This window comes from Nycticebus coucang, chromosome 24 (genome assembly GCF_027406575.1).
Source record: "Nycticebus coucang isolate mNycCou1 chromosome 24, mNycCou1.pri, whole genome shotgun sequence".
NCBI classification, from domain to species: Eukaryota; Metazoa; Chordata; class Mammalia; order Primates; family Lorisidae; genus Nycticebus; species Nycticebus coucang.
In genome coordinates, this window is record NC_069803.1 from 1716109 (window position 1) to 1735968 (window position 19860).

At 36.1% G+C, this 19860-nt stretch overlaps 1 protein-coding gene across 1 annotated transcript in view; it reads right to left on the bottom strand.

The window, feature by feature from the left end:
• Positions 1–19860, bottom strand: part of LOC128576585 (disintegrin and metalloproteinase domain-containing protein 5-like) — a 222359-nt gene that overhangs the window by 105781 nt on the left and 96718 nt on the right. The window contains exon 11 of the mRNA XM_053578830.1: positions 12728–12864. Coding sequence (XP_053434805.1) covers positions 12728–12864 — 137 coding nt within the window. The remainder of the gene's footprint in view (positions 1–12727; positions 12865–19860) is intronic.

Here is a 19860-nt window from a genome sequence, read left to right on the forward strand (position 1 = left end):
ATTCTTAGAGTGTAGGGGAAATGCTTTAAAAAATTGGCCTGAGAGAATACTTTATGAGGAGGACACCCCGGGCAATTGAAGCAGCATCAAAAATACATTACTGGGATCTGATCAAATTAAAAAGTTTCTGCACCACCAAGAACACAGTAAGTAAAGCAAATAGACATCCCTCAGAATGGATGAGGATTTTTGCAAGTTATATTTCCGACAAAGGTCTAATAACCAGAAACCACTATGAACTCAAACTTATTACTAAGAAAAAAACAAATGATCCCTCTCCCCCTCTCTCTTTCCTCGCTCTCTTTTCTTTGCCCCCTACTTTTCTCTCCTCCTTTGTGCTGCTCTGCAGCATCCCTCCCTCACAAATAAAAACCTTTCATACAAAAAAAAAGTGATCCCATTTCATTGTGGGCAAGAGACATGAACAGAAGCTTCTCTGAAGAAGACGGGTGCATTGTCTACAGACACATGAAAAAGCACCATTTATTGAATAGAGATTATTTTCCCCAGTGTATGGTCTTGTTTGGTTTATCAAAGATCAGGTGGTTGTAAGATGTTCCATCTCATAGTTTTCTATTTGATTCCAAATGTCAATATTTCTATTTTTGTGCCAATACCATGCTTTCTTGAGTACTGTGAACTTGCAGTACAGCCTAAAGTCTGGTAGGCTGATCCCTCCAGCTTTTTTTTTATTACTAAGATTTCCCTTGGGTATACACATTTTTTGTTTGTTTGTTTTCTTTTTGTTTTTTGGTTCCATAAAAAAAAAAAACAAAAATTATTTTTTTCCAAATCTTGAAAGTATGATGTTTGTATTTTAATTGGGATTGCATTAAATCTGTAGATTTCTTTGGAGAGTATAGAAATAGTTTTATTGTTTTTACAATGATGATTCTTCCCACTCATAAGCATAGTATGCTCTTCCATTTGTTAATATCTTCTGCTACTTCTTTTCTTAGAGTTTTATAATTTTCTTTATAGAGGTCCTTCACCTCTTTTGTTAGGCATATTCCTAGGTATTTCATTTTCTTTGATGCTGCTATGACAGGAGTTGTGTCTTAAATTATTTTCTCAATGTGGCTGTTATTGGCATAAACAAAGGCTACTGATTTATGGACATTGATTTTGTATCCTGAGACATTACTGTATTTTTTTATCACTTCCAGCAGTCTTGTGGTTGAGTCTTTGCGTTCTCTAAGTATAAGATCATATCATTGGTGAGCAGTTTTACTTCCTCTGTTCCCATTTGGATGGCCTTTGTTTTCTTCTCTTGCCTGATTGTATTGGCTAGAACTTCCAGCATTATGTTTAATATTAGTGGTGAGAGTGAAAAACCTTGTCTAGTTCTAGTTCTAAGTGGAAAAGCTTTCAGTTTTACTCTATTCAGTATAATAATGGCTATGCATTTGTCATAGATGGCTTCAATCAGTTTAATAAATATGTCACCTATGCCTATATTTTTAAGTGTTCTAACCAGAAAATAATGCTGAATTTTATCAAATGCTTTTCCTGCATTCATTGAGAAGATCATGTGATCTTTGTTTTTGCTTCTGTTGATATGGGGAATTACATTTATGGACTTTTGTATGTTAAATCAGACTTGCATGACTGGGATGTAACCCACTTGATGGTGATGAATGATTTTTTAATTTGTAGCTGTAATAAATTGGCTAGGATTTTATTGAGAATTTTTGCATCTACATTGATCAGTGAAATTGGTCTGAGTTCTCTTTTTTAGTTACATCTTTTCCTGGTTTTGGCATGTGGGTGATAGAACATGTTGGAGAAGATTCCTTCCTCCTCAATGTTTTGAAATAATTTCTGTAGTTGGGTATAAGCTCTTCTTTGAAGGTTTGATAAAATTCTGGTGTGAAGCCATATGGAGCAGGGCATTGTTTTGTTGGGAGATTTTTTTTTCCTTTTTTTCTAGTTCTTTAATTCATATTAGATTGTTACTTTAAAGTTGTTTTTTTTGTGTGTGTGTGTGTGTTTTTGGAGGAGGAGTTGCTCTATTTTGGTTTTTTATGGTGCCTAAATTTTTCTGTTGGATCCTCCTCACGTGTGTTTTTTTCTTGTTCATCTTGTCCTCCTTTTTCCTTCTCACTTCTTCTTTTGCTTCAAATTACCTTTTCTCAGAGTTTAAGTGTTTAAGAGTCCTCCTGATATAAGCCCAAAAGGAGGAGAAGGGTAAAAGGTGAGCAGAGGAAAATGAGAGAAAAAGAGGAAAAAGCAAAAGGAAAGAAAAAGGAAAAGAGAAGAACAAAAAAATGAAGAAATAAGAGAGAAAGAGGATGAGAATAATAGAAGAAATAGGGATAGAGAAAGAACAGGAAAAGAGGATGAGAATGATAGAAGAAATGGTATTGATCATTACAGTCTTAAAGTCATGCCTATAACTCAAGGATATTGAGGTACTGGGCTGGGGGGCCTCCTCAAAAGCAGGAGCTCCTTACCATCCTGAACAAAGCCAGCCTCTTCCCCTGCCAAAAATAGGAAGAGAAGAAAAAGAAAAAAAATACTATGTAAAATTAAGAATGAAAAGAAATAGATGAATTCTTCATTGTGGTCTTGCCAATATTGTCCTCCTAGGGCCAAAGGTAAAAGAGTCTCTTGGCCTCCTTCAGCCAGACTACTTCTATGACCTTCCTGCCAGACCACAGCTGTGCCACTCTAGCTCTCAGCTAATAATAATAATAATAATAATAGATGAACGAAATTAAAAATAGCATTGAATCAAATAAAGGAGAGAGAGATGAAGAGGAAAAAAGAAAGAAAGAAGAAAGACAAAAAGGGAAGGATATCTTAGCTGTTGCACAAGCGATTTATGTAGGAGAGATGACAAAAGCAGAAGAGTTTCTATCCAAAGGAATAATGTAGAGGAGTGAAAACGGGAGAGAGAATAAATGAGGCTAAAATACTATAACCAAAAAATACAGGAGTCCTTGCTCTTGACGAAAGTAAAAATAAAAGTTAAGAATAGAACCAACAGGGTGGTGCCTGTGGCTCAGTGAGTAGGGTGCCAGCCCCATATGCCAAGGGTGGCAGGTTCAAACCCAGCCCCAGCCAAACTGCAACAAAAAAATAGTCAGGCATTGTGGCGGGCGCCTGTGGTTCCAGCTGCTCGGGAGGCTGAGGCAAGAGAATCGCATAAGCCCAAGAGTTAGAGGTTGCTGTGAGCCGTGTGACACCACGGCACTCTACCCAAGGGCGGTACAATGAGACTCTGTCTCTAGAAAAAAAGAAAAGAAAATAGAAAAAAAAAAAAAAAAAGAATACAACCAACCAACCAAATTAGTAAAAAACAAAACACATCTAAACAAAACAAAAATAGCTCTAATAGCAGAAACAAAGAGAAGGAAAAAAAATACTAACAACAATAACAACAAAAATTAAGTGTGTGTGTATCAGAAAGAACCAACTTTAATAGAAATAATAAATATGTGTGACACCAGGTGGATCTGTGGGGGTTTTTTGTTGTTTGGGGGGATGTTTTTGTTTTTGTTTTTTGTTTTGTTTTGTTTTAGGGGCCAGAGAACACAGCCACTAACCTCTCTCTAGTTCTCAGGCATAGTTCTGTTTCCCAACTTAGTTGTCCACAATGATCACCTGATTGTTTCCTCAGCATTCAGACCCCGCCTTGAGATCTTAAAGGTCTCCAGAATCCTTCAGAGGCATCTCTCACACTTTGCTCCTGACAACAGTTCCTGTGGGATGTGGGAGTCCCACATCCTGTCCCAAAAGGGGAGGTCTGATCTCAGTAGATGGAACTAAGACAGCCATATTAGGGGGGTTTGGTGCAAAAAAAAATTTAAATCCATGTATAATTTTTTCACAATATACATTTTCCATGAACTTTTTGGAAGCCCCTTTTACCTATATTATAATTTTTGATAAATCTTTAAAGTGTGTATTATCACCTTTTGAGTGCCAGCAATTGAATTTAAATATTTTGACAAGTATTAAAATATTTTTGTCTATTTAATTTTATTTATGTACTATTTTTGTAAGTTCCTATAAAAAACAATTTATGATTAATTTTAATAGCACATTTTAGTGTTTCTTCTCTCCAAAATTAAACATCTTTCAAATAAAAATATGTTATAGATTTACCATTCATAAAAGATGACATAGGCTTATTTTTCCTTACTTCTCCACACTAATTATAATTATAAAACCTGAAACTGGTACAAGAAATAATTTAAGGAGAATTCTGAAAAGTCATAAGAGAGAGGTAAACAGGTTTGAGTTCTCAGAACTAGAAGAACAACATAGCATCTGGGTATTTCATCTTTGCTCACCCAGCAAAATATGATGAAACCCAAGCTCAGAGTTTTCAGAACCACAACCTGATAACAAAAGGTAACATGAGTAGATTCATTCTTCCCCCAGAGTCCTACCAAAAACACCAGGTGAGCACACCACTACGAGCAAAGGAGATTAATCTGAATCTCTGTTAATAGTTACTGACCAAGGGAGATGCCCTCCTGACATGTTGGGCCCCAAACACCCCTCTGCCACTGAGAGTCACCAACTGGTGGGGTCACAATGATGAGAAGATTCCTGTCTTGCAAATGCACAGCCAAGTTAATCTTAAAGAATATGCACGTCAAATAAATAATGATATTAACCGATTGTGATACTAATGATTAAAATAATCATTTAAGTTCATGCTAACTTAAACAAATAAAATTTATCTCTAGCAATTTTGAAATATAAAATACATCATTATTAACTATCCTATACAGTCATGATGCTGTCTAACTGAAACTATGAATATTTTTAACAATATTTCTCCATTCTCCGCCTCCCCCTCAGCCTCTGGTAGCCACCATTCTACTCTCAACTTTGACAAGTTTGATATTTTAACTTTCATATATGAGTGAAATGGTGCAGCATTTGTTTTTCTCTGCTTCCTTCATCTCACTCAGTATCATATCCACCAGATTCATCCATGTTGTCACAAATGACAAAGTTTTCCTCTTTTTAAAGTCTGAATTGTGTATAAGTACCACTGCTATGATTTCAATTTGTCCCCTAGTGTTTCTGTGTTGAAAACTTAATATGCAATGCATCAGTGTTAAGAGATGGGGCACTTAAGAGGTGATTCAATGATGAGACCCCATGCCCTTGCAAGTGGACTAATGTCATTTTCATAAGAATGAGTTGGTTATAGAAGTGAGTCCAATCCTCACTCTTGTATGTGTTCATGCTTTTCTGCCATTCTCTCTTTCATCATGGGTCACACAATTAGAAGGCCCTCAGAAGATGTGAAACTCTCTGAACTTGAACTTCTCAGCCTCGAGAACCACAGCTAAATCAATCTATGATCTTCATGAATTACTTAGTTTTAGGTACCCTGTTATAGAAGTACCAAACAGAATAGGACAGAAAATTGGTACAAAGTCATGAGATTATTGCTATAAGAAATACCTGGAAAGTTAGAAGTGGCTCTCAAACTGAAAAATGGGTAAAGGTTACATGAATTTGAAAAAGCAAAATAGACAAATCCTGAATTCCCATAAATGGAGCATTAAAGGAGATTCTGGTAAAAGCTCAGGAGAAGAGAATAAGTGTAGGGAAAATCTGAAACTTCTTAGAGATTACTTGAGTGATCAGGATCAGTATATTAATAAAAATATGGATGTACAGGCCATATTGAAGACTCAGATGCAAATACAGGACAAAGGAAGTAAAGCCCATCTTTGTTTGACAGTTTCAAAGAAATTGGTGGAATTATGTTGGTGTCCTAGGACTACCTGGAAGACATAATTTAATAGTGATGAATTGAGATTATCTGGCAGAGAAAAAAAATCTAAGCTAGAAAGTGTTCAAGGTGCTGCATAGTTTCTTTTGGCCATGTATAGTAAAATGAGAATGTAAAGAAAGGATTTATAAACAGAATTTATAATTAAAAATGAAGCATAACAGAAAGATTTAAAAACTCTCAGGCTGACCCTGTACAGAATCAAAAAGTAAGTCTGGCAGAGAATACTAAGTGTATAGCAAAGCACACCCTTAGTTATCCCTGCTTGCTAAAGAGATTAATATAGGGAAAAGAAAATGGGGTTCTATTCAATAAAATAATGGGGGCATGACATTGAAGGCATTTCTAAGATCTTTAAGAGTGCCGCTCACATCACAGACCTAGAGCTCTAAAAGGGCAAAATGGTTACAGGGAACAACCCTAAAATGCCCCCTGCTGGCTCACTCTGCATTCAGATGTACATTTCCTTGACTTCACCAGCCATGACTCAAGAGAGGCTCATGCAACCTCTTAGAAGGCACAGCAGTATGCCTCGGCTGTGTTCATGTGGTGTTGATTCTGTAGACCTCCAAAATGCAAGCATTACAGGGACATGGCTAGATTTCAAATAATCCACCTAGATTTCAAATAATATCATGAAGTGCCTGGAAGCTCAGTCAGAGATCTGTTACAGAAGCAGAGCTAGCAATGCCCAGCAGAACCATGGAAGTGAGACCACCACAGATAGTCACCAGTAGAAAAATGCCTGGTGAAGCCATAGGAGGTAGCATCCCCTAACACCTCAAAACTATAGGGCCACCAGTGTACAACTCCTGTCTACTACAGGTATCCAACCCAATCTGTGAGAACTTCTAGGTAGACTGAGCTCAGAAAGCAATAGTGGCAAGAATGCCTGAGGCTTCAGGGGCCCAATCCATATCCCAGTATGCCCAGGATGTCAGACATGGAGTCAAAGGAAATCTCCTTCTCCAGCTTTAAGGCAATGTTATTTTTCCCTGTTGAGTTTTGAGTTACTTAAGACCTTCCTTCTTGCCTATTTCTTCTTCTTGTAATGGAACTGTCTATCTTATGTCTGTCCTTACTATTGGATTGGAAGCACCAAATAAAATGTAACTTGTTAATTTCACAGGTTCGTAGCTGTCAGGGAATTTGTCTCAGGATAAACCATTCCTTGAGTCTTACTCATATCTGATTTAGATGAGACTTTGGACTTTTGAGTTGACTCTGGAATGAATTAAGACTTTGGAGACTATTATAATGGAATGAATGTATTTTGCTTTGTGAGAAGCACATGAATTGAGAGGGAAAGAGTGGAATTCTGTGGCTTAAATGTATCTTCCAAAGTTTATTTGTTGGAAAGTTAATATCCAATGCAAAAGTATGGAAAGTGAGACTTTTAAGAGATGATGTCTTTATAAATTAGTAAATGTTGCTATTATGGGTGTGGATCCATTATCATTATAAATGGCTTAGTTGTAAAAATAAGTTCAGTCCCTCTCCTGTGTGCATGCTTACTCTTCTGATTTTCTGTCTTCATGGGATTATGTACCAAAAAGGTCCTCAACAGATGCAGCTCCCTTTATCTTGAACTTCCCAACCTCCAAAAACAAAAGACAAATAAATCTCTGTTCTTTATAAATTATCAGTCTCAGGAATTCTGTTATAGTACTGAAACATGGACTAAGACAATCATATTTTCTTCATCTATTCATCCATTGATATGCACTTAAGTGATTCCTTATCTAGGTTATTATGAATAATGCTACAATGCCTGACACTGAAGACATTTCTTCAACATACTAATTTTAATTCTTTTGTATATATGTACTATACCCAGATGTGGGAGTGTTGGAATATGTGGTATTCTACTTTTAGTATTTTGAGGAACCCCCATACTGTTTCTATAATGGACTGTATTAATTTACATCCTCACCAACAGTGTATAAGGGTTTCCTTTTCCCCTCATCCTAGCTAACACTTAGTTCTTTCACTTGCTATGATTTCATTTACCTATGTTTGCATTCGTTGTCAGTATTTTGGGGTTCATATCCAAAAAAATCTATGCCCAGACCAATGCCAAGAAGCTTTTATCCTAGTTTTTCATCTAATAGTTTTAGAGTTTCAGGTCTTATGTTTTTAATCCATTTGATTTGATTTTGCACATGATATGAAATAAAAACCTAGTTCCATTCTTCAGCATGTGGATATCTAGTTTTCTCAACACTATTCATTGAAGATACACTTCTTTCCCCCATGGTATATCCTTGGGACCTGTTTAAAAAGTAAATAGACTTTAAATATCTGGCTTTATTTCTCAGATCTATATCCTGTTGCACTGGTCAATTCATTTGTTTTATGCCTGTATCATATTGCTGTGTTTACTATATGTTCATAAAAGAATTTGAAAACATGCAGTATGAGATCTTCAGCTTTGTCTTTTTTGCTCAAGATTCCTTCAGCTAGTCAGAAACTTTTGTGGTTCCATGCAAATTTTAATTTTTCTATCATTGTGCAAAATGACAATAGAACTTTAATAGGAATTCCATTGAATCTGCAGATCACTTTGAGAAGTATGAGTATTTTAATAAGATGTATCCCCATGGAATGGAATATCTTTCCAATTATTTATGTTTTCTTTATCAATATTATAAACAGTCAGCATACATATCTTGTAGAATCACTAAAATTACACGATTCATATGGTTTGTCCCTACAGGGTGCCCTTGAGGTGGCCAAGAGAGAAAAATACAATCCCTTCACTGGAAAGTAGTAAAAAGGAAAGAATTTTCTCATATTTCTGTAATGAAAACTATAAAATATTGATTAAAAAATTAAAAGAATACAAAAAATATATTGCTACTGAAAGCAATCTACAGATTCAATGTAAGCCCTATTAAAATACCGGTGACATTCTTCATGGAAATAGAAAAAATAAACCTAAAATGTACATTGAACTACAAAAGACTAGAATAGCCAAAGCCATTCTGAGCAAAACAAATGCAGCTGGAGGAGTCATATTAACTGACTTCACAGTTAATAGCATTGTACTAGTATAAAAACAGATGCAATGACCAATAGAACATAATAGAGCACCCCAAAATAGATCCACACATTTATTGAACATACACTGGGGAAAGGACAGTCACTTCAATAAATTACTTTAAGAAAATTGTATATCCGGGCGGCGCCTGTGGTTCAGTGAGTAGGGCGCCGGCCCCATATGCCGAGGGTGGCGGGTTCAAACCCGGCCCCGGCCAAACTGCAACGGAAAAATAGCCGGGCGTTGTGGCGGGCGCCTGTGGTCCCAGCTACTCCGGAGGCTGAGGCAAGAGAATCGCGTAAGCCAAAGAGTTGGAGGTTGCTGTGAGCCGTGTGACGCCACGGCACTCTACCGGAGGGCGGTACAGTGAGACTCTGTCTCTACAAAAAAAAAAAAAAAAAAAAAAAAAAAAAAAAAAAAGAAAATTGTATATCCATATGCAGAAGAATGAAAATAGATTCCTATCTCTCACCACATACAAAAAAAAAGAAAAATCAAACTAAATTAAAGAATTAAATATAAGACCTGAAACTATAAACCTACCAAAAGAAAACATTGGAGAAACATTCCAGGACATTGATATGAGCAAAGATTTCTTGAGTTAAGCCCTCAAAAGCACAAGCAATCAAAGCAAATATAGACAAATGGGAGCACATCAAGCTAAAAAGGTTCTGCATAGCAAAGGAAATAACAAAAGAAATAACGCAAGGAATGAGGTAAAATTTTGAAAAGTACCCATCTGGCAACAGACTAATGACCAGAATATAAAAGGTGCTAAAGGAACTCAATAGAAAAAAATCAAATAAATTGATTTTTTAATTAAATCATAATTGTGCATAGTAAGGCATTTCTGGGACACAATGTGCTGATTTTATATACAATTTAGAATGCTTACATCAAACTGATTAACATAGCCTTCGCCTCACTTACTTATGTATTGTGTTAAGATGTTTATACTCTACTCTTTAAAGTTTTGACTTGTACCCTTGCATTTTGCACAACAGGTGAGGTTCCCTCCAATTACCTTCCCTCCTCCTGGCCTCCCCACTCCTCTCCCTTCCCCTTCCTCTTTCTTCCTTCATTCTGGGCTATAGTTGTGTTTTATCATTCATATGAAAGTGTGGGTAATTACGTATATGGTTTCATAATAGTACTGAGTACATTGGATACTTTTTCTTCCATTCTTGGGATAATTCACTAAGAAGACTATGTTCCAGCTCTCAAAACTACAGATATTGGCATGGATGTGAAGAGAAGGGAGCACTTCTGCACTGCTGGTGAGAATGCAAGCTAATATGTCCCCTTTAGAAAGAAGTTTGGAGAACACTGAAGTAACTAAATGTAGACCTGCCATTCGATTGTGCAATTCCTCTACTAGATTAATAGCCAGATGACCAAAAATCATTTTACAACAAATATATTTGCACCAGAATGTTTATTTTAGCCCAATTCATAATTTCCAAGTCATAGAAGCAGCCCAAGTGTCCATCAACCCATTAATGGATTAACAAATAAATTGATTTTTGAAAGGGGAAAAGATCTTAATAGATATTTCTCAAAAGAAACCATACAAATGGCCACCAGGTATATAAAAAAATGCTCAGTATTATTAGTCATGAGAGAAATGCAAATAAAAACTGCAATGAGATATCGTCTTACCCCAGTTATTAAATAAAATGGCTTTTATGAAAAAGACAGGTTATCAAGGACATGGAAAAGGAGGAGTACCAACACTATTACTATTGGTGGAAATGTAAATTAGTACACGCACTATGGAGAACAATATGGAGATTTCTCAGAAAACTAAAACTAGAACTGTCATATGACCCAAGATTCCCACTGTGGGATACATCCAAAAGAAAGGAAATCAATACATGGAAGAGATATCTAAGGCATTATTAACAATAAATAAGATTTGGAATAAACCTAAGTATCCATCAATGGATGAATCAATTTTTAAAAAGTATGATCCATATATGCAACTGAATACAGTTCAGCCATTTAGTCATAAAGACGAATGAATCCTTGTCATTCGCAATAACATGGATATAATTAGAGGACATTTTGTTTAGTGAAATAAACCAAGAACAGAAAGACAAATATCATATGTTCTCACTCTTATGTGGGATCCTAAAAATAAAAATTGAATTCATGAAGAGACAAAGTCAGACAATTAAGTTTGAGAACTCATCCCAGAAAAAGTACTATATACATCATTGCTGAATACACTACAGCAACCTTTGAGGTACTCTCTTTGGGAAGCTATATACCAACACCAGAACCCAGTACACCCTTCAATATTAGAACTCTTTTATTGGAATGGCCATCAGAGCTTTCACTATACAAGGTCTGACAATTAGGTTCACGAGCTCCTCCTAGAAAAAGTGCTACACACCTCCCTGCTGAATATCACCATTGTCACCAGATGGCCAAGAAGAGTACTTTGAAGGTGACCATAGTGGTATTCAGCAATGAGATACTTTTTCTAGAATGAGCTCAAAAATGTAATTGTCTCAACTCATAGAAAGTAGTAATATTACCATAGGCTGGGAAGGACAGAGCGGAGGCAAGGTAAACAGGAGATAGTTAATGGATACAAAAATACATTAGATAAACAAAATAGTGGCAGCAGAGGGAAGATGGCCGCAGCCATTCCTCAGTGGACATGGACCATGGAGCAGCTACACGTTGAGTAGCTGCCCAAGAAGGACATTATCAAGTTTCTGAGGACCGCGGTTCAGATTCATTTCTTACAGAACATAAATTATTAGGAAACATTAAAAATGTGGCCAAGACTGCTAACAAGGAGCATGTGGGTAAAGCCTATAACCCTCTTTTTGAAACTAGGCATCTCAAGGGTACTGAAAATGTAAGTAAAGTGTCTGAACAAGTCACAATTGTGAAGCTTAATGAAGATAAATCCAAAGAAACCAAGTCTGGAGAGACTCTGGATAAGGGTCCACCAAAAACATACAAAATCTATTCTAAAAAGGGAGACAAAATCAACTATCCCAAAAAGAGAGATGTTGTTCACTGCTGGTATATGGAAACACTACAGGATGGATCTGTTTTTTGATACTAATATTCACACAAGTTCAAAGAAGAAGAAACATGCCAAGCCTTTACATTTTAAGGTAAGCAAAGTAATAATAGGATGGAATGAAGCACTCTTGATTATGAGTAAAGGAGAAAAAAGTAATTGGAGATTGAACCAGAATGGGCTAATGGAAAGAAAGAACAGACTGATGCCAAAATTCCACCAAATCGAAAACTAATTTTTGAAGTGGAATTAGTGAATATTGGCTGAAATAGCAGTTATTCAGTTTTAAAGACATCAGCAATAATAAAACTTGGCCTTGAAGAAACATATGTAACTAATTAGAGCTTGTTACTATTATAAGGTAAGAGTCAACTGGAAAACTCAAGGAATTAAGTTAAAACTTGTTCACTTATCCCAATTTTTGAGAAGTGTAATCCTTATGAACCCCTGGAGTCAAATATTTTACTACAGCTGTGTAAAATATTGATCAAAAATATGTTACTTTTACTTCATTTTGTAAGCTAAAGGATGCAATAAATGTTTATCCACTGCCAAAAAAAAATTACAGTTAGATAGAAGAAAATAATATCTACTGTTCAGTGTCACAGAAGGTGACACTAAAACAACTAAAAAATAAAATGGAAATATTCTTAACACAATGAAATGATAAAAGCTTGTGATAACGATAAGCTTGTCAAATATTAGTATCAATTATACTGATTTGATCAGTACATATTATATGCTTGGATCAAAATATCACATTACACCTCATATGTATCTATAATTAAAAATAAAAAGTATTTCAAAATAAATACAAATGTTCCTAACCAAAAAATAATGAAAGAAAGAAGAAATATGTGCATTTAATTAAGAAAATTCTTACACTGCTGCTGGTGTCATTGTACAAACATCTCCTGAGCAATAGCAGATGTCAGAATTGTCATAAGTTAATCCCAAATTAAGGCCAAGCAACTGCGCAATTATAACAGCATATGACTCCAAGGATAAACCATCAATGTACTAAATGTAAAAAGAAAGAAATAAGAAAAAAGAGTTAACTAAGAATTATAATTATACCACAAAGCATTATTTACTATAATCAAAAATCAGTGTATCATTTCTTTTTAATTTGTTAATGTATTCATAATACCTATGAACACAAATGCACAAATGTAGTAGTTATATAACATTTTGATGATAAACTTACAAAACATGAATGAATCCACAATATAGTTTATATTTAATTTCAAAATACTATTAACTTAAAACAATACCAGATATCTTAGCAAACCTAATAGTCTTTTTTTAAGTCTATTTCAGTGTATTATGGGGGTACATATGTTTTGGTTACATAGTTTGTTTTTATAATTTTAAGTAAAAGTTATAGGTGTACCCCTCACCCAGAAAGTGTGCATGTAATGTACCCATGCTAAGTACCCATTGGGTGTGGATTTAGCCTTTCCCTAGTCCTGACCACCATATTCTTATTGACTGCTTGAATTATTTTTTAAATTCTTTTTTTAATTAATTCTATATTCTGTATATAGTAGGACACCTCTAAAGTAGGTCCCAGTGATCCTGCCTCCTAGTATTCATCTCCTTGTGTAATCCCACTCCACTCAGGGAAGGCTGCATTTATCAACTTGCTTCAAATTAAGTGACTATAGAAGAAGTAATGGGGTATTGTATCTAAGATAAGTTATAAAAAGACTTCTCTATCTTACTCTTTCTTATTCATGCTGAGGGAAGGCAGGTGGCATGTGGTGGGGTGGACCTTTACAGCAGCCTATATGAGTCAGCTTAGAAACATATTTTCTGAAATCACCACCAGCCACATAGCTGGCCTTCAAAATGTAGCCTTCCTCAGTCAAATCTTGAGATAACTACAGTCTGTGCTGATGCCTTTTTTAAAAACTCAGAAACTGAACCATCCACTAAACAGCGCCTAGATTCCTGACATATAGTGTTAGGATGTTTCTATCCACTAAGTTTTGGTGTAATCTGTTACATAGCAATACATAATACATTTTCAGTAGGTATTGTTCTCCTCTATATCATTTCCAATGTTTATGTTTTCCTTTAAAAGCCCTCCTCAGGGATAAAGAGAGCAATATGGTGGCTGAGTAACAGCTTCTCTGCAACTGGGCACCATGAGTCTGGGGAGATAAGACTCCAGGCATCTCTGGCTGATGGGATCTGCCTATAATCATACCTTTGAGGATACAGGGAGTAATAGAGAGACTTCTGGACCCCAAGAGGAGGACAAAAGTGGTGGAAAACTGGCAAGTGGTAGCAAGTGTTAGATTGGTCTAATCCCACTGGCAGTTGTAAGTACAGCAGCAGTGAGACTGCAAACTAGAAAGGCCTTACCTGTGAATGGTTTAGGTGTTTGTGGACTTGGCACTCAGTTGAACTGCCTTGGGGAGAGCTTTAGCAGGAGTGCAGAGAATTTTGGATGTTGTCTAGTGCCCCAGAATGAGCCGCTGAGCTGGATGAAGCTAATAGTGTTCAGCTGTGGGCCACAGGGAGCCATTGTGAGAGAACTACCCTGGCAAGCTCCTCAGGGTCACTAAGAAAGGATTGGGTGGCAGCTAGTAACCTAATGACTGAACAGCCTAAAGGTGGGGACTGAGCCGCCTTACAGCCTTAACCCTCAGGGGCAGAATGAGACCGGTTTTGGCACACTGGGTAAGTGGATAGCCACTGCAGCAGTGATCCCAGTGACAAGCACTTTCTGGGAAAAGCTTCTGCTTAGCCAAGTTTAGAAGTTTAAAGTGCCATTTAAGGGTTGGAGAGAGATTTAGGGTCTCCACCCTGTGGGGTTTGAGAAATCAGTGGAGGCCTCCAGTCGTATTAGCATTGTGACTAACATCTCATACCCCAGAAGACCACCTGTTGCCCAGACAATATTCAACAAGATATACATACTGTTTTATTTTTGGTTTATTTGTTTGTTTGCTTTTTGTTTATTTTCTTCTTGTTGTTTTGTTTTTTAATTTCAACCTTTTCCATGCAGATTTTTACTTTTATTCTTTCTTTTCTTTCTCCATTTTTCTAGTATAAATACAATTTCCCATTGCTGCCTTTTTAAAGAATTATAACTTCATTTTTGCTAGTGTTTCTACCCTATTATTTGGTTTTTCACCCAATTTTATCCTGTAAAGTTTTCTGTTTGCTTGTTTTGGTTTGATATATAGCATTTTTGTCTTTCCTCCCTACTTGGGGGAGGTTGGGTACTGTGTCTGATCAGGTTAGCAAAGAGTTGCTGACCTCAAGGGAACCACCCAACCAGGCACCCCCAGAGGTTGGGGTTTTTTTAAGGTTGTGTCAAAGTACCCTACTGTACACCTATATTGATCTGTCTCTCTCTTTCTGTGCCTCTCTTCTTTTTGTCAATATTCCCTTTTACCTACTCCCTTTCCTTTCTCTATTATCTTTTCTTTCTTTTAATTTCTTTTATCCTTCTTGCTCTTCAATCTTCTCATCCTTCTGGTCCTGTACCAAAAGGACTCATCAAAACGTTAGTCCACAGTCACGAGAACTTAAAGAGCAAGAGGAAGTGAAAGGAAAATTAGGGCAAGGAAACAGATAAAAGAAATCACCCATGAGGAAGAATCAGCAGAAAACTCCAGGCAACATGAAGAACCAATACAGAGCAACCCCACCAAGGGACCATGAGGTAGCTACTGCAGAGGATTCCACCTATAAAGAAATGTTAGGAAAGACAGAAAGGAAATTTAGAGTGCACATGATGAAAACTATGAAGGAAATGATGGACACAAAGAATAAACTGCTAATAAAGTGGAAAATAACCAAAAGTGAATCCAAAAACAGAATCAAATAAGAGATGAATGATATGAAGAATATAGAAAGGATGTAGCAGAGCTAAGGAACTGAAGCAGTCAATTAGGGAATTTAAAGATGCAATTGAAAGTATCAGCAACAGGTTAGACAATGCACAAGAAAGAATTTTTGAGGTAGAAGACAAAGTTCTAGAGATAACTCAGATAGTTAAAAAGGTGAAAAAGAAGAGAGAGAAAGCAGAACAATCTCTGTCAGAATTATGGGACTTTATGAACCGATCCAACATACGAGTTATAGGAATCCCAGAAGGGGAAGAAAAGTGCCCCAGAGGAATGGAAGCCATACTAGAGAATATTATAAATGAAAATTTCCCAAATATCACCAAAGATTCTGACACACTGCTTTCAGAGGGATATCAGACCCCAGGTTGCCTCAACTCTAACCAAGCTTCTCCAAGACACATTGTGATAAACCTGTCCAAAGTCAAGACAAAAGAAAAGATTATGCAAGCTGCCAGGAGTAAGCGCCAGTTGACGTACAGGGGCAAATTCATCAGAGTGACTGCAGACTTCTCTAATGAAACTTCCCAAGCAAGAAGACAATGGTCATCTACCTGTAATCTACTTAAACAGAATAATTTCCAGCCCAGAATTCTATACCCTGCTAAGCTAAGCTTTAAAATTGACAGAGAAATCAAATCATTTACAGATATACAAACATTGAGGAAATTTGTCACAACAAGACCAGCTCTACAGGAAATATTTCAACCTCTTCTACACACTGACCATCACAATGGATCAGCAACAAAGTAAGAACTCAGAAATTAAAGGACAGACCCTAACTTCCACACTGATGCAAAAGATAAAACTAAGTAATGGACTCTCACAAAATAAGATGAATAGTAGTGTGTACTGCCACACTTATCAATTATCTCAATAAATGTTAATGGCTTGAATCCCCACTGAAGAGACATAGATTGGATGACTGGATTAAAAAACATAAGCCATCCATTTGCGGTCTGCAACAAACACACCTGGCTTCAAAAGACAAAATAAAACTCCATGTCAAGGGTTGGAAGACAATTTTTCAGGCTAATGGAATTCAGAAAAAAAGAGGAGTTGCAATCTTATTTTCGGATACATGTGGATTTAAGCAACTAAAGTTATAAAAGACAAAGAGGGTCACTTTATATTGGTCAAAGGAAAAATACAACAAGATATTTCAATTCTAAATATTTATGCACCCAATTTAAATGCTCGCAGATTCTTTTTTTTTTTTTTTGCTCGCAGATTCTTGAAACAGACCTTACTCAGCCTGAGCAATATGATATCTGATAATACCATAATAACAGGGGACTTTAACACTCCTCTTACAGAGCTGGACAGAACCTCTAAACAGAAATTAAACAAAGATATAAGAGATTTAAATGAGACCCTAGAACAACTGTGCTTGATAGATGCATATAGAACACTCCATCCCAAAGATAAAGAATATACATTCTTCTTGTCACCCCATGGAACATTCTCCAAAATTGATCATATCCTGGGACACAAAACAAATATCAACAGAATCAAAAGAATTGAAATTTTACCTTGTATCTTCTCAGACCATAAGGCACTAAAGGTGGAACTCAACTCTAACAAAAACGCTCAACCCCACACAAAGGCATGGAAATTAAACAATCTTCTGTTGAATAACAGATGGGTGCAGGAAGAAATAAAACAGGAAATCATTAACTTCCTTGAGCATAACAACAATGAAGACACAAGCTACCAAAACCTGTGGGATACTGCAAAAGCAGTTTTGAGAGGAAAATTCATCACTTTAGAAAGAGAGCGCATCAACAATCTCACAAGCCATCTTATGGATTTGGAAAAAGAAGAACAATCTAAGCCTAAACTCAGTAGAAGAAAAGAAATATCCAAAATCAAATCAGAGATCAATGAAATTGAAAACAAAAGAATCATTCAGAAAATTAATGAAACAAGGAGTTGGTTTTTTGAAAAAAGAAATAAAATAGATAAACCATTGGCCTGACTAATGAGAAATAGAAAAGTAAAATCTCTAGTAACCTCAATCAGAAATGATAAAGGGGAAATAACAACTGATCCAACAGAGATACAAGAGATCATCTCTGAATACTACCAGAAACTCTATGCCCAGAAATTTGACAAGACATGGTGGCAAGACATGATTGCAAGAAATACTTTACCTAACAAATGCAATCAGTGTAACCTGACTTATTGTACCCTCAATGAATCCCCAATAATAAAAAAAGAAAAGTCCTCCTCAGAATTCAGTTTAAGAGTTTTGTCATATGGATAGATAAATAAGTTATCATTTTCTATTTTAAATTATTTTGAAGAGAGGAAAAACTGAAAATATTTGTAACTAACCCATATTTCATATTCCTTAATTATGCATATACCATTACTTCGTATATTTAAGTAATTTAACAAAAATCAATTAATCCCTGGACTACAGAGCAAATAAATTGGGCCTCTGGACATCTCTGTAACACAAAAACACCATAGAAAAAAGTCAGTTGATTTTGTAAACTTATTTGAAATTGTTCTTTATATTTAAAAAACTTGGTGTTTTATGTACTAAAAGTAAGAGAGCAGTGACAATAAGAGAGGAGATATTGGAAATGATCCAGGAAGATATTTCTAAATTTTTGATTCTGTATATTGCTCTGGGTTGCTTATTGTTCAACTATCAGCACCGACAGGTAGAAAAGCGGCATGGCCAATATAACAACAAACTATTGCATCAAACATTTAGCTCCATTTTCAAAATAGAGTTAGTTATTTCATTTTTTTTAAGAGTGCTTGAACTTATTCCAGTTCTTGATCGAAAGCAGTTATGAGGAAAGATTGTAGAAAAGATTGAATTTTTCCCAAACTTTGGCATTCCCTCTATTATTCAGAAGAGGAAATACTGGCCAAATTAACTAATATTCCAACAGATTGTATAAGAAATATGAAACATAAGATTGATATCAACAACAAAATGAATTTCAAATCCTCCCTTCTATACTATAAGATACCAGGGCTAAGAATCTGAAAACTACACTTCCCCCTTTTTTGGGTCACTGAACTACCTGCAACTGGAAGAGATGACTGACTTTCTCTTTTTCATGAGCTGTTGTTTATGTTAGCATTGTCCAACCAGCAGCATATTATTCCTGTAGTGGAAGTTCATTTCAGTATCTGTAGTTTAGTCCAGATTAATAGCTTCTTGGCTACAGTTTCTTCCAGTACTATCAGATCAGTCTAATCTTCTTTCTTGAAAGTAGCAGAAGGAGCTGGAGAGAGTGTTCTTTTCTTTAGGGGTCTAAGTGCCAAATTGGCAGTTCCTTCTTATGATCTCAATTTTGGCAACCCCCTCTTTTTCTTAGTCTTAGACTGATCAATTGTCTGCTCTAAATCTTTTCTGTCAATATGCCTGGTACAGTATTAGTGTTCCTTACTGACTCTGGCTTGGGTAACACTTGCAAGTCTTGAGAGGACAGTAAACACTTACAAAAATCAGAGTGAATGAACAAGAATGGTAAAAGGACACATATTTAAACTAAGTAAAATAGAGCAAGATTGCTGACTAGAGGAATCTATCATTAGAAGGTCCCATACAGAAGGAAGGAAGAAAATTGGACTGATGAATTCAGAATTTTTGAAATTGGGAGGTGGAGATAGATCATGTGAAGAACTGAAGGCTTACAGCAACCCCACTGAGACAAACTCCAGGACAAAGAGAAAAGGAGAGAGCAGAGGACAGTATGGAATGGACCAGACTCAGAGAAGCCCAGAGCTTAAAAAAAGATAAGGGTGACCTATTCCTTCATCCTGGAGCTCTTTGACAGCAGCAAACCACAGGATCTCTCACCCCATGTAAGTGTGTCACTAGGGACCAAAAACCCATCTGTCCTGCAACTCAGGGTCCCTCTCCTGCCTGATGGGATAGTGAGAAATTAAGAAGGATATATCAGAGGTTAAAGAATTGAAAGAGGCATTCAAGGAATTTCAAAACACTATAGAGAGTCTCAGCAATAAAATAGAACTTGGAAAAGAAAGAATTTCAGCGCTCAAAGACAAAACTTTAAAACTAACCCAATTATTCAAAGATAAAGAAAGAAGAGAGCAAAGTGCAGCAATCTGTTAAAGAGGTATGGAATACACAAAGCGCAAAAATATACAAATCATAGAGATCCCT